Genomic DNA, 14323 nt, shown 5'->3' with positions numbered 1-14323 from the left:
ATAGGGTTTGGCTATCCAAGCCCAAAAATATTTTTGTTCGAAATCCCCCGGCCTTTTCTGTGCCACGTAATTATAGACCTATCGCTGGAGAAAATGTTAGAATATATCAAACAAGTAACTTGCGAAAGGAATGTTTGGGGCACCATGAGGTGTAAGCATACTTACATTATTCATCAATAGAGTCACACCGTCAGATAATGATGGGGAGGGTTGGTCGGGGATGCCAATATACAAATTCATTCCAGAGTTTGATTTTTCGGATAGTACCTTTGCTCCAAATTTTCCCACTTTCTGATCGACCTTCATGCGGAATTTTCAAAACAGTAACATCGCGATTCATCCTCCGGATATATTATTTGACGGAATTGCTATTTCACTTGTGACTTCATTTTATAGATACAATAAACGGTATATCGCTGTCCAGTCATGCAGATTTAAAACCTTGCTATGTAAAAAGATTTAGTCGTGCCACAAGATCGTGATGTTAGGTTGTTTGTGTACATTTATATTGTAACTGGTATACTAGTAAAATACGGTGAAAACTGGGTCGCCATGACCCACTACAAAACAGCATAATATGAAAGTAAACCTTGGTAATATCCTCGTTAATTTTAAAGTGATACAACGTGTATGTTAAGTAACAGGAAAATTCAGAATTGTATTAAAATAAGCAAATATGATGCAACGGGCGTGGCAAAATTGTCAGTGAACTGGTTTGTACGATCTGAGTTACGGTACTGAGTCACAGCCAACGCCCAAACTACAATTATAAAAAATGTTTGTGTTCGGCTGTTGTTAGCGTGATCGTTTATTCAAATTCCAAACACTTCGCTGTAGCAATTGACTTTACATTCCCTTTTACATTAACTTGATAAACTTTCTACTTTTTTATCAATGTAATAATGCTTGATCATTCATTACACTTTGCCCCCTCTCTCTCTCTCTCTCTCTCTCTCTCTCTCTCTCTCTCTCTCTCTCACACACACACACACACACACACATTCCGTCTTTCAAATACAGCTACATGTAGATGTATTAACTGCAATCAGTTAAATGAGGTCATTCAAATGCCGACTACCTAACCCAAGGGTAATAACCCTGGCACACGTTGTTACTGGGTATCACCAATGCATATGTACAAAGGGAGAGACGCATTGTGTGACTCGTGACTGCAGCTGACGATCAGAAATGCGCAATGTACGTATCCAATCTATGTACCAGTAAAATTCTACGCATTGCTCTGAAATTCAAAAACAATTCAAGCAGGAAAATCTTGTTTGACTGAGGGAAATGGGTTCACTTATTTGAGATAAAGCCGAAGGAATATTGCTGAAGAATATGGATTTTACGATGACAATTTCATACTAGTAGCTTCATCATTGCTGATACACAGGCCCTATCATCGTGACCACATTGCTTTCCATTGCAACCACTGCCCTACGTCACAGCCATTACCACTCCCTACGTCACAGCCATTACCACTCCCTACGGCTGATAAATACAACAACAAGCCCTTCCCTGCCATTAGCAACACCATCGCCACATACAACCACCAATCACGTAGTCAACAACATCGCCACATACAACCAATAGTCAACAACATCGTCACAACTATCAAATCCTGACAACTAACGTCACTTCTGAGATGTCATCGGCAAATCGGTAGAATTATTCTGTAACAGTCACTGACATCACAACCAGTATTATTGTCAATGACGACAAAAACATCATTAAAATCATTTTAAAGCTACTGTGTAACAGCACATACCTGTAGTAGTATGTACGTTCCGTTAATCATATACCCTACTGTATTCTGAATACCGGGTAGTTGATTTTAATTTGTCAGTATATGATGTGCATCGCTATTGTTGTCAAGTGAATTCGAGTCCGGACCTGAATTCAGAAGAAACAGTGCACAAGATCTCTTATCCGGTATACATTTATCATAGCTTTTGTCTTTTGTTAATTTGTTGACCAAATTGAAAGCAGACATGAAAGGGTTACTCGAAACCACTGCAATACGCTACATGCTTTATCATAAAAAAGATAAATCATAGATCATTGAAAAAAAGTTGAGAAATTTTCGTGATGACATGGCAATTACGTCATTAGTTATCATTCAGATATTTAAAGTTGTTAATACTATTCAGACGTCTCTATATCAGAAATTACTAATATTATGCGTAATTGTTTTATGTCATATTAAGCGACTGAAGGGTGGAAAGCAGACATCCACAAGCAAAAACCTTAGACAAGTATAATTCTGTTCTGGCTATATATCATCGAATTGTAACCAACGGTTTCTAATTTAAGTCGGTTGGAATTTGCATGAAATCCACTGCGTGGGTAAATATAATGATATCCTTCACAGTGGACAGCCAGGCCTGGGTCAGTACCATTGGGAATCGAACTCGACAATCGCATATTGTCGTCTGCAAAGTGACGAAAGCTTCTTCCAACTAATTGGTCACCATGACGACGGACTGTAAAGGAGGATCGACGATAAAGGCCAGTGTCAATGAAGAGTGATGACAACAAAATATATCAACAAATAACGTATTTTGTTTGTTTCCGGTTCTCATTGTTTTTTATTCGTTAGTACAAAACCAAATGATGCTTTTTACATAGAACATGTATACTGTGATGACGATTTTAAGCCGCCCGGGAATACTCAGTATATAAAAAGACTGTTGCCTTTGTTTGGTTTTCTCTGCGGGATAAAAACGTAAGAGTGGTGTTTCCACTTTCACCGGTCGGTGTCAGCTTGGGCGTGACGTTCATGCATTATTCATGAGTTCCAGTCGAGCTCTATTCACCTGGGCGATGAGGACCGCATCTCGTTTGAATATCAACAGTGCATTGTTGTGTAGAGGTTATATGACCGTTTGAAAAATTCGGCCACAAGCGGCGTCTACTACAATGTAGAGGGACTTCTCCACGTCTCTGCAGGAGTACCATAACGAAGGAAATACGACAAATTTTGTACTGGTTTGTGGAAAGGAAGGAAACTTGTTTGTGCGTGGATTTATGCAGGCCACTGTCGCTTTCAGTTTGGACAGATAAAAACACTAATGGTGGACCAGTGTTTTAGGTAGTAACGACAGAGTGACAAGCGAACTGTAGTATGGCTACACTGTTTACATTTACGTTGTTCCTCGCGACCATAGCGGCAGTTAAGTCACAGACAGGTAAGTACAATCGTCCCAGAGTCTAGCGTTTCTCTCATTTACGAAATGTGCGGAATGTCTGCCTCAAGGTTAACAGCGCCGAAATTGCACAATAGCAACCTTATTACGTATCTGGACCATCTGTGTTACGTGAGTGTATGTGTTAAATTGTGAAACAAAGCCGGCCGCATGCGCGTACTCACGTTGTCAACGTCTTTCATTGGAGCTCTATCAGAGCGTAATTACGCTAGGATATTGTTTCTACAATTTTATTTCACTTGTTGCTTGTAGTGGCGTCAACAGGTTACTGTCAGCCATGTTGAAATCGATAGTCACTCCACCTATCTGCAGCAGAGCCAAGCTAGGGGTTCGGTCTACCGCCATTTTCCCCCAGGTATCGATCAGTTAAAGGGACAGATCCTAAATATTTAAGTGTCCCTCGTGTAAACGTCTCAGCGCTGAGAAAATAAAGCGACTCAGGGAAGGAAAGCAATTTCCTCGACAGGATATTGCATTGTTGGTGTGATTTGATATCAAATATGCAATATAGTTATTATTGTCCATTTTAATAGACTCGTGTCGTATTGGTGCGCCTTATTAGCATGCTACACATAAAATGAATAAACACAGTGTGGTCCAGGAAAGGTCAACTTTGTATCCCCCCCCCCTCCCCCCGTTTTGAACAGTGCTGTGTTCGGTAATAAATGCCTACCCGTTTTGAACAGTGCTGTGTTCGGTAATAAATGCCTACCCGTTTTGAACAGTGCTGTGTTCGGTAATAAATGCCTACCCGTTTTGGACAATGCTGTGTTCGGTAATAAATGCTGCAACAAAACCCCCAAAATAGATGCCGTTCCGTATTTTGAAACAGTTAATAAGTCAAAACTGGTGTCTTGGTGTGAAAGTGTACAAATCATTTCACTGTACGAGGAATCTTCAGAAATGTAAATAATTTGATGAGTTGCATCTTATTGATGTGTTGTAAAATCTGCGAGGGTTTCCAATTTTACACGATCTATTATTATGTACAAGCGCGCGCGTTCCATAATTGTGAATGTTGTAAAATAACCACTTGTAGATACCAGGAGAATATCTAGCTCATCCACGTGGCAACAGCATCAGCGTAGTTCTCTCTCATGATGAAACCTGATACCGTCAAATTTCATGAAACTATTCAAAAATGGCATTAATAATTATATTCAAGAACAGTTGGATGATAAATATGGTCTCTAATAATTAGTCTTTTGTACGGACAATTCCCACGGATACACAAGTATATCAATTTGATATGCGCGAAATAAACCACAGTATTTGAGCTTTGTATGAAATAAAGAACTAACTCTAATATACAAAATAATCAAATTTATTACGATGTAAGCCAATCAAGTAAAATGTTACACCAAGAAATGCACGAGTCACCTTCGTCAAAGAGTGCAACTGAATTTTGTCTCATTCACTTGTGAAGTATAAACTTTTTAAATTTCTTCAAATTTACAATCTCTATGACAGTCACAACTTGCATAACATTTTTACGCAATTCCAAAACATACAAGTGAAGGTTAGGAGGCTAATCAAAACGTTCCAAACAGCTTCATGGCTATATCTAGGCAATTATTTTATAAATCATAAATAATTTATCCTGAACGATAAAATTGATAAAGACTATTGCAAAACTAAAGGAATTAAAAACTGCGTCATCATGTATGCGAAATTGAAAAAAAAAATGTTTGATCGGCAGCAGACTTCAAACATTCACATTGTACCGTGCGTGTTTACCGTTACCTTAATGTCGCCCCAGTGAAAACATGGGAATCGCAAACCAGCAGTCTTATCATTGCACTGTGATAACATGGGAATCGCAAACCAGCAGTCTTATCATTGCACTGTGATAACATGGGAATCGCAAACCAGCAGTCTTATCATTGCACTGTGATAACATGGGAATCGCAAACCAGCAGTCTTATCATTGCACTGTGATAACATGGGAATCGCACACCAGCAGTCTTATCATTGCACTGTGATAACATGGGAATCGCAAACCAGCAGTCTTATCATTGCACTGTGATAACATGGGAATCGCAAACCAGCAGTCTTATCATTGCACTGTGATAACATGGGAATCGCAAACCAGCAGTCTTATCATTGCACTGTGATAACATGGGAATCGCAAACCAGCAGTCTTATCATTGCACTGTGTAACATGGGAATCGCACACCAGCAGTCTTATCATTGCACTGTGATAACATGGGAATCGCAACCAGCAGTCTTATCATTGCACTGTGATAACATGGGAATCGCAAACCAGCAGTCTTATCATTGCACTGTGGTAACATGGGAATCGCACACCAGCAGTCTTATCATTGCACTGTGATAACATGGGAATCGCAAACCAGCAGTCTTATCATTGCACTGTGATAACATGGGAATCGCAAACCAGCAGTCTTATCATTGCACTGTGATAACATGGGAATCGCAAACCAGCAGTCTTATCATTGCACTGTGATAACATGGGAATCGCAAACCAGCAGTCTTATCATTGCACTGTGATAACATGGGAATCGCAAACCAGCAGTCTTATCATTGCACTGTGATAACATGGGAATCGCAAACCAGCAGTCTTATCATTGCACTGTGATAACATGGGAATCGCAAACCAGCAGTCTTATCATTGCACTGTGATAACATGGGAATCGCAAACCAGCAGTCTTATCATTGCACTGTGATAACATGGGAATCGCAAACCAGCAGTCTTATCATTGCACTGTGATAACATGGGAATCGCAAACCAGCAGTCTTATCATTGCACTGTGATAACATGGGAATCGCAAACCAGCAGTCTTATCATTGCACTGTGATAACATGGGAATCGCAAACCAGCAGTCTTATCATTGCACTGTGATAACATGGGAATCGCAAACCAGCAGTCTTATCATTGCACTGTGATAACATGGGAATCGCAAACCAGCAGTCTTATCATTGCACTGTGATAACATGGGAATCGCAAACCAGCAGTCTTATCATTGCACTGTGGTAACATGGGAATCGCACACCAGCAGTCTTATCATTGCACTGTGGTAACATGGGAATCGCAAACCAGCAGTCTTATCATTGCACTGTGATAACATGGGAATCGCACACCAGCAGTCTTATCATTGCACTGTGGTAACATGGGAATCGCAAACCAGCAGTCTTATCATTGCACTGTGATAACATGGGAATCGCAAACCAGCAGTCTTATCATTGCACTGTGATAACATGGGAATCGCAAACCAGCAGTCTTATCATTGCACTGGGTTGACATGGGAATCGCACACCAGCAGTCTTATCATTGCACTGTGATAACATGGGAATCGCACACCAGCAGTCTTATCATTGCACTGTGATAACATGGGAATCGCAAACCAGCAGTCTTATCATTGCACTGTGATAACATGGGAATCGCAAACCAGCAGTCTTATCATTGCACTGTGATAACATGGGAATCGCAAACCAGCAGTCTTATCATTGCACTGTGATAACATGGGAATCGCACACCAGCAGTCTTATCATTGCACTGTGGTAACATGGGAATCGCACACCAGCAGTCTTATCATTGCACTGTGATAACATGGGAATCGCACACCAGCAGTCTTATCATTGCACTGGGTTGACCTTTTTATGACGATGCTTCTTTTTTTATATTCTGCACAAATTATTTCTGAGTCAACGTTACTTGGATTAAAGCCCTTCACAATAAAAACCGTTATTTGAAGAGATCGCATCAGTGGAAATGTTCGAATAGTAGAAAAGGTTTATACAGGGAAATATTTTAGGGTAAATTAAATTAGAAAACAACCTTGAAGTCAAATATTTGCCACCGTGTGAAGAGTTCCTGGTACACATAGATAATGTACACATAGATAATGTACACATAGATAATGTACACATAGATAATGTACTCAATTCGCTCATTTCACTGTTTTACCATATTTTCATGGTACAGAAGCGAATCAATATTGACCCCAGAAAAACATGGGTTACTGTGTAGAGTCATTTTTTAGTTAAATGGTGCCATTCAAAGACTAGAGATCATCCCTAATATGCATAACAACAATGTCACAGATGTTCCTGGGCTATCATTAATTTGAAATCATCTTTTTATAGAGACAGGGTGATGCGAAACAACGCATTGTAAAATGTGTCTGTTTAGGTCAATATTAGAAAGCAAAGTAAATCTACACTGAAAAAATTAAGAAAAACGAATATTTCGTATTGTCGACTTCCTAGATTGAAATCATCCACGATCGTTTGGACCAATGAAGGTCAAAAGATATCCGTACGATTGTTTAAATAAGATGACTTTGAATATTGCACGACATGATTACATAATTTGACTTAATGTCGTAGAGATATTCTCATCTTGGTTTCACTTACCCTAGCGTTGAATTATTCATCAGTATTCATGTATATTTTTATTGGCTATTAGATGATTAATTATCAACCAAATCCATTTATCATTCCATGTCGTACCATACGGCAGTTCAATTTACATCTGTGCATCTCCGTACATGATACATTTTTGCGAGTTACTTTCCCGGCAATTACCCATCAGTGTCAACGTTGTTATTTTACCACGTATTCGAAACGAAAGTTTCCCTATACATTAATAAGTTATATTTTATTTTCGATGGATCAGTAGCAAACTTCAATAACACACATTCCTCAATTCCTGAATTTTACAGTAGTTCTTGTTCCCTTAACCTCTTATACATACATGGCTTCACTCTTCTGTTTTACTGTTGTAAGTTCTATCAAGTCTATCAATTTGTTTTGGGGATAAAACTAATAAACAACCTGCGCCTTCCAAATTTCCCATTTGAAATTTGCAGTCTTTAATTCAGAAATTGTCCATCTGAAATTGTGTCAGAGTATCCTCCAGAGGGGTGCTGGGTATAAATTGTAACACCATCTCTGAGGTGTCTGCGTAAAGGCTGCCATATTAAGAAGAACAGGCACTGCACACATGAAATCAATCATATTGACAGGTAATATGCTTACAGACGACCTCTGTAGGTTATATTTGACATTCATAGCATCAGTTTGTTCCCAGGTGGTGAAAGACAGTGAGTTATTTGCACGACCATACTTTGCAAAAAATGCTGTCATCGAGAGTGAATAGTTAAAGGTCGACAAACTCAACATCAGTCACGCTACCAATACGATAGTTTGCCATCCATTGTATGCTTCGAAAGAGTCTTCCGTTTGCAAAAATAATTCAACTTACATCGAAACAGACGCATTAAATCGTTGACGCACGTCATAAAACCTCCCATCAGTGAAAAAACTTTAAGCCATATTCAGCTTTCTTTTAACCCGTTTCCATTAAGTTTCCGTCCATGGTCACACAACTGACTTCCTTCTCAAACAGTCCATCTCTCGTTAACGCATGGCAGTTTTGTAAGGCAGGGAAACCTTCTGAATCTACAAAAGACGAGTTGTAAGTACACCTCACATTAATGTAACCAAAAGACAATAACGATTGTTCTGTCTTTCATAATCGAGGACTCTGAAAAAAAAAACCAAAAAAACCATAAAAAACCGAGAAGCCCATGATTGTCTTTTAACATACAGATAATGATCAATACAATGTTTAGAGCGAGAATAAATGTCGAATATTTTAGACTCTGAAGTTCTCAATTTTGCAGACCTTAAAATAATCAGAAAAAGCTTGCACTTTCGATCTTCTTTCATGACGTCGAGTGAATGTGACTTAAAGACGTTCTAGGTACTTCAAGTGACATCTGACACGACATGTGACCTTTGGCACTATTCATACTGGAATCTAAGGTTCATGAAACGGGCAGTTGCCAGGCAACATGGAATCGTAAACTCACCACAGCATATTTTCGCCCTGTGCGGTGCTCAGCCATGTAAAACTAATGCGATTAAACAAACAGTACGAAAGTACTTCCAAAATAACACGCATTTTGAGATCAAATATTCAATCACCTGATAAGCAACTGTAAACGGATGGTTTTATGGAATTTCCTGTATTGTTGAGCTAAACGTGCTAAAGTTGTTAATACTCTCGGTGCTATAGGATTATGGGAGTGCTAGGTCCATCCACAATCCTTCCACACTGGTGCAGCACACTGTTTCTGTATTAATTCACAGAGACAAACTGTTTTTTACTCAAATTCACGAGGAGATACTTTGAAACATCTTAACCTATAAATTTACAACATAACAGTGATTGTGGCAGGTAATCAACGTACTTAATGTTCCCATCGTAACGTCTGAGGCAAAATCTTGTTAAAACTCAGTAGTTTCGAATAAAAATTCTGCTACAGAATAAATACGCACGAACCTTCATAATCATTGAAGGTCAGGGGCGCTAACAAACGATCAAATCCCTAGTTGTTTTGTTTTTGAGTTCAAAGCGGCAACACTGGCAGGCTGCGACCCTGTTCGTGGACTGTATAAGGGTGAGTTATTTATCACGAAATCAAATGATAGAAGTTCTACTCTTCATTTAGGTCCCCGTGACCCGACAGAACCAGTATTTATATGCATGGCTCAAAGATAACCTCTACGCTGAACATATTGTGCTACAATATTAAATGTTCAAAAGCCAGTCAACAACTTTGAACTAAAAGCGGTAAACACAATGACCAAATTTGACTGATTTTCTTTCTTATCTACATTCTGAAGCGACAGTTTATGAAATTAATTTACAGTCCTAAGATATTGAAATGCAGTCATTACTTCTAGCGTTCTCACTTTATTTGAAACACATAAAAATCTTCATATCATTATATTTATATTCGCAAGCAATATTTTGTACTGTTGTTGCTTAGATTCACACTGTCAAAAGGTATTAATAAATTTCGAATATTTCTTACATGCCAACAATTTAGGTCAAAACCTCATTTGTGTATGAGAACGCGATATCGTGCACACTGCACATTTTACGACCATAGATTCAAATTAAGAATGTGCGTCGGGAATTTGTGTTCCAACTTTCTTAAAATCATCAAAGTTAACATTATTGTACGGTTTTCCTCCGATATGAGGTCTGAATTGACTAATAACCTATAGTCTATGTAACAAACAGCATGTTTCCTTAAAAATAAATATAGGCATTATACAAACTAAAAATACATTTTGGCAAGATATATTTAAATAACATCTGCTGGTCTTCTGACGGTGTCACACGGCTCACCTCGAGCTGCTACGAATGTCAGTGAATAAATCATAGAGTGCACGGCGTCGAAGGCCGTACCAGTACACGTTAGCAGCAGGTATTGTTCACCGGCCCTTCCCATTGTTGTTATGCAAATTTCCGGTCAACAAGCCAGACCTGTGAATATGGAGACTGAATGTGACTGCTGCATTGTACTCGATAAAGAATGGAGTATGTATTGTAAACACATATACAAACGACACAGAACTAGAATTTAAACACAATTCTGGTATTACTATTAAAATCTCTTAAAATGCGTTAATTGCACTTTGTTAGAAATAGCAAAATGGTACATTTCTATGTGTACATGATACAAATAGCTTATTGATAAACAAAAATTACACTACAGTTTTCCAGGGCGTTCCCCTGTTCCCTGTGTTATTCTTGGTCAATTGTTCTCACTTTCATGAAACATCACTTCTCCTCCCATATGGTCACAATCCCCGATCCGCCGTTGAAAATTACAGAAAAATTATATTTTTAACAAGACAACGCGTCAATATTTATGATAATGCAACGCGCCATTATTTATAGATCAGATTGCAATATGATATTTAATTGTATGTCAAAGTGAACAAACTTTCCTTTCAAAATGAGAATACACACAGCAGTGTAGGTGATGATATTATTATGAGTTTATCAAATCACAAATGCGTTTGCCCCTTCCATTCGGGAATTTAATTTTTTGTTCAACATTTCTATTGGCTAAATTTAATATGAAGTGGTATGAGAGATACAATATGAAAGCTGTCGGTTTTTTATAAAGGCTTTTCGAATGCTTTACCAAAGGGACGCAAATGCTATCGCTGATATCATCTAGGTTACTACGCCACCCAGCTGTCATTTAACTTAAGTACAGGCGTTGCATTATTAGGTTTTTTGTTTTGCTTCGTTTGTCTGTCTGTCGTACTTTTTTACAACTCTTCTGATCTCCCCCACTTTTTGCATTCAAGAAGAATGTGCAATAATGAGAAATTAATGCATGGGTGTTTCCAGGATTGTGAGATTACCCACCATGCCAATAAATATATATACCATTTGTGTTGAAGTCAAGTAATACTGCAAATTACGTACCTTACAATCTTGAATTGCTTAAATCGTCCTTCAACAGGAAGCAATTAATCATCGAAACAGTGACTAGTGACGAAACATCTGCAGTTAATCAAACAGTTCTGTGAACCAAGGAAGTCAAGTTCAAATAATACAATGAGATTCACACTTGGACGTGAAAAACAGAGGATGACTCCGGGACAACAAACTTTATTAGGCGTATCGCCAGAATGGAACTCGCCAGTATGGAGTTCGTTAATCTTTGGTAGTTTCCCAAAGGAATATAAAATCACGGCATTGTGGGAGAATCATACCAAGCACGTACAGGTGCTCTTCCATCCATTGGTTATGGTCAGAGTTAGCGGCGTATCCATGGTGCTCTTCCATCCATTGGTTATGGTCAGAGTTAGCGGCGTATCCATACACGACTGAACCTTTCATCTTATTCAATAAGCAGATAAACATGAACTCTTTACCTCAGAAATACTAGTTTGAAATAGTATAATATTACATGTGACATATTGTCAATATTTCTCTAAATATTATTAATTAGCCATTATTAAAATATACCCAGTAAATATTTTCATTGGCTAAATTAGAATATTATTATGAATGATAATATTCGGCTAAGAATATTTGTTTTTCGCATAATATTACTATAATGACTGTTCATTTAGACTGAGTACCAGCAAAAATTGAAAACTAAAGTTTTTATGATTACCGTAAATGGACAGCTATCCATTTCGTCCTTGGATGTAGGTGTACATCTAAACACGGATTCATTATTCTAATGTTCATGACATACAAATCTAACATATAACATTGAATCTAAAGCGTACCAACTCTAGTTCAGTTACATCAAGCAATAAACTTACTATTACGTGCTTTATCTGAATTTGAATATTTCTGATAAACAATTGCTTTTTGTAGAATTTTGAAAGGGAGACAGCCGGCGCCTCTTTACTAGGAGCCCTCTACTCAGATACAGAGTGGCGATATAATCTTGGATCTCTTCGCAAACATGGATGTTTTTACCATACTGTGATCATGGCGATTCAATATCATTTCACGGTATCAGGAATGTGAATTAATCCCTGAACATCTCCCATACATCAGTTAGGGCTTGGGACAAGGATTTGGGTCAGCGAAAGTATCATCTGGGTATATATCCTGGAGGGGAGAGAGGGAGGGGTGAGGGTCCCAGAACTATCATTTAAAAGATAGCCGAACACTACTGGGTACGAATATCAAATACTTCACGTTATAGACCTGTATTTCGCAACGTCGATTGGAACTTGAATAACTTGGCACTGTGCCAAGAACTTTGACTCGTTTAAGTCCCTGCTTTGAAAGTGTCGTTTCAAAGTTTACTTGTAAGCTTGATTTCATACAACAATTTTCCATCTTTGGTTCTCACAGGCTGTTAGAGTTCTCTTATTACTTTAAATAGTATTCAGTTTTATACAAGGGATCATGTAAGAGGATATTGCAAGGCATTGTGGGTAAACAGTTTAAAATTTTTCAGTACACATATGCATAAGGGAAAGGTTTTATCCTCGACATCAAATTGTGAATACAAAACTCTATTGGAATTTACTACTATAACCGTTACTTCTTCCATACTTAAAATTATCCTTGACCTAAAATTTCTTTCTTTGACCAGAATATCCTAAAAACTTTATAATTTCAGTTTGTTTAGGGGTTTATCCAGCTACCGTCTTAAAGTCAAGTTACCAGACTCGACAATCTCACCACCTAGGTGATGAAATTTCATTCAAAAATTTCAGTCAAAATTCTTTGTCGAAGTCGTACCATCGACATGAATTTGTTTCTTATCAATGAAGTAGCATTATCGACATTGTTTTTGAACGATGTAAACATGACGTATCTAATTTATCACTTGTCTTTCCTCTTTACAGCAGAGTATCTGCTCTCACTAACTTTCCAGTCTTTCCTTTATTAACACAGATGGCGCCTGTAGCGTTAACCCGTGTGAAAATGACGGTGTTTGTGTAACGTCGACAGTAGGTGCCGGTTATATTTGTCAATGTCCCGACATTTATATGGGACAAGATTGTGAATTACCTATTCTAGGTGAGATAGTTATTCTTGGAGGGATATCTGCATGCAGGTGATGGATGCATGCGCATGCGTCATCATAGCGTACCCATTTACGTCGTCCCTTTTTAATTGATTATTAATCACCTTAGTTTCATCTTTTTCTTCGGACCGGTTGAATACTTTAATAAGGTGTCGACTTCAGTGTAGATCACAGTGTTCGTGACATTGAACCTTACGTTACATTGAAGAGCGGTAATTGATTTCGACTTTTCTTTTGATGAATGAAAAATGTACAGACAACGAAAATAAACAACAGCATGATATTCGCTGCTTTCGCCACGAATTACACACGTATAGGCTTTGTTAGCTGATTGATCACTTGGTATCTTCGACACTATTGCAGGATTGAAGCGGCAAACCGTATTTTACAATCAGATGAAAGATCGTGAAATTATATTACAAGTGACAATTTACATGGAAAATCTTTTATCCTTTTTTCAAACACGATTTATCTTAATCCTTGCACACTGTGTCTTGAATTCTCAATCTATCTGAAACGTATCACCTATGCATGGTTCATATCACTTCAGCTATCCGTGTGTCAAGTTACGTTCCGTCAATGTCATCTCAAAAGTGGTTTAACCGTCCCAGTAATTATAAAATGTTTGCCAGTCGAAGTAATTGGTATTTCATTCCATATCCGGTAGTTGGTGGTGATTTCAAATTTTGTCACCCCTTGCTATTTTTAAAACGTCACTCTGACGTCACTGGTGGTGGTTTAAATATCTGTATAGAAAAGTAATTTTCTGAAATCGCAAATGTC

At 38.1% G+C, this 14323-nt stretch overlaps 1 protein-coding gene across 29 annotated transcripts in view; it reads left to right on the top strand.

Annotated features, from left to right (window-relative positions):
- Positions 1-2812: 2812 nt before the first annotated feature.
- Positions 2813-14323, top strand: part of LOC139134060 (neurogenic locus notch homolog protein 1-like) — a 93070-nt gene continuing 81559 nt past the window's right edge. For 9 of the 29 annotated variants that reach the window (XM_070700957.1, XM_070700956.1, XM_070700952.1 and 6 more), the window contains exons 1-2: positions 2816-3188; positions 13408-13533. In XM_070700957.1, the coding sequence (XP_070557058.1) occupies positions 3125-3188; positions 13408-13533 (190 nt within the window). In that variant the 5' untranslated portion in view covers positions 2816-3124. Of the gene's footprint in view, positions 3189-13407; positions 13534-14323 lie in introns of all 29 variants that reach the window. The other 20 variants (XM_070700945.1, XM_070700943.1, XM_070700941.1 and 17 more) reach the window with 5 other exon arrangements.

Source organism: Ptychodera flava, chromosome 5 (genome assembly GCF_041260155.1).
Source record: "Ptychodera flava strain L36383 chromosome 5, AS_Pfla_20210202, whole genome shotgun sequence".
Classification (NCBI taxonomy): Eukaryota; Metazoa; Hemichordata; class Enteropneusta; family Ptychoderidae; genus Ptychodera; species Ptychodera flava.
This window is presented reverse-complemented; position numbering and strand designations above follow the sequence as displayed.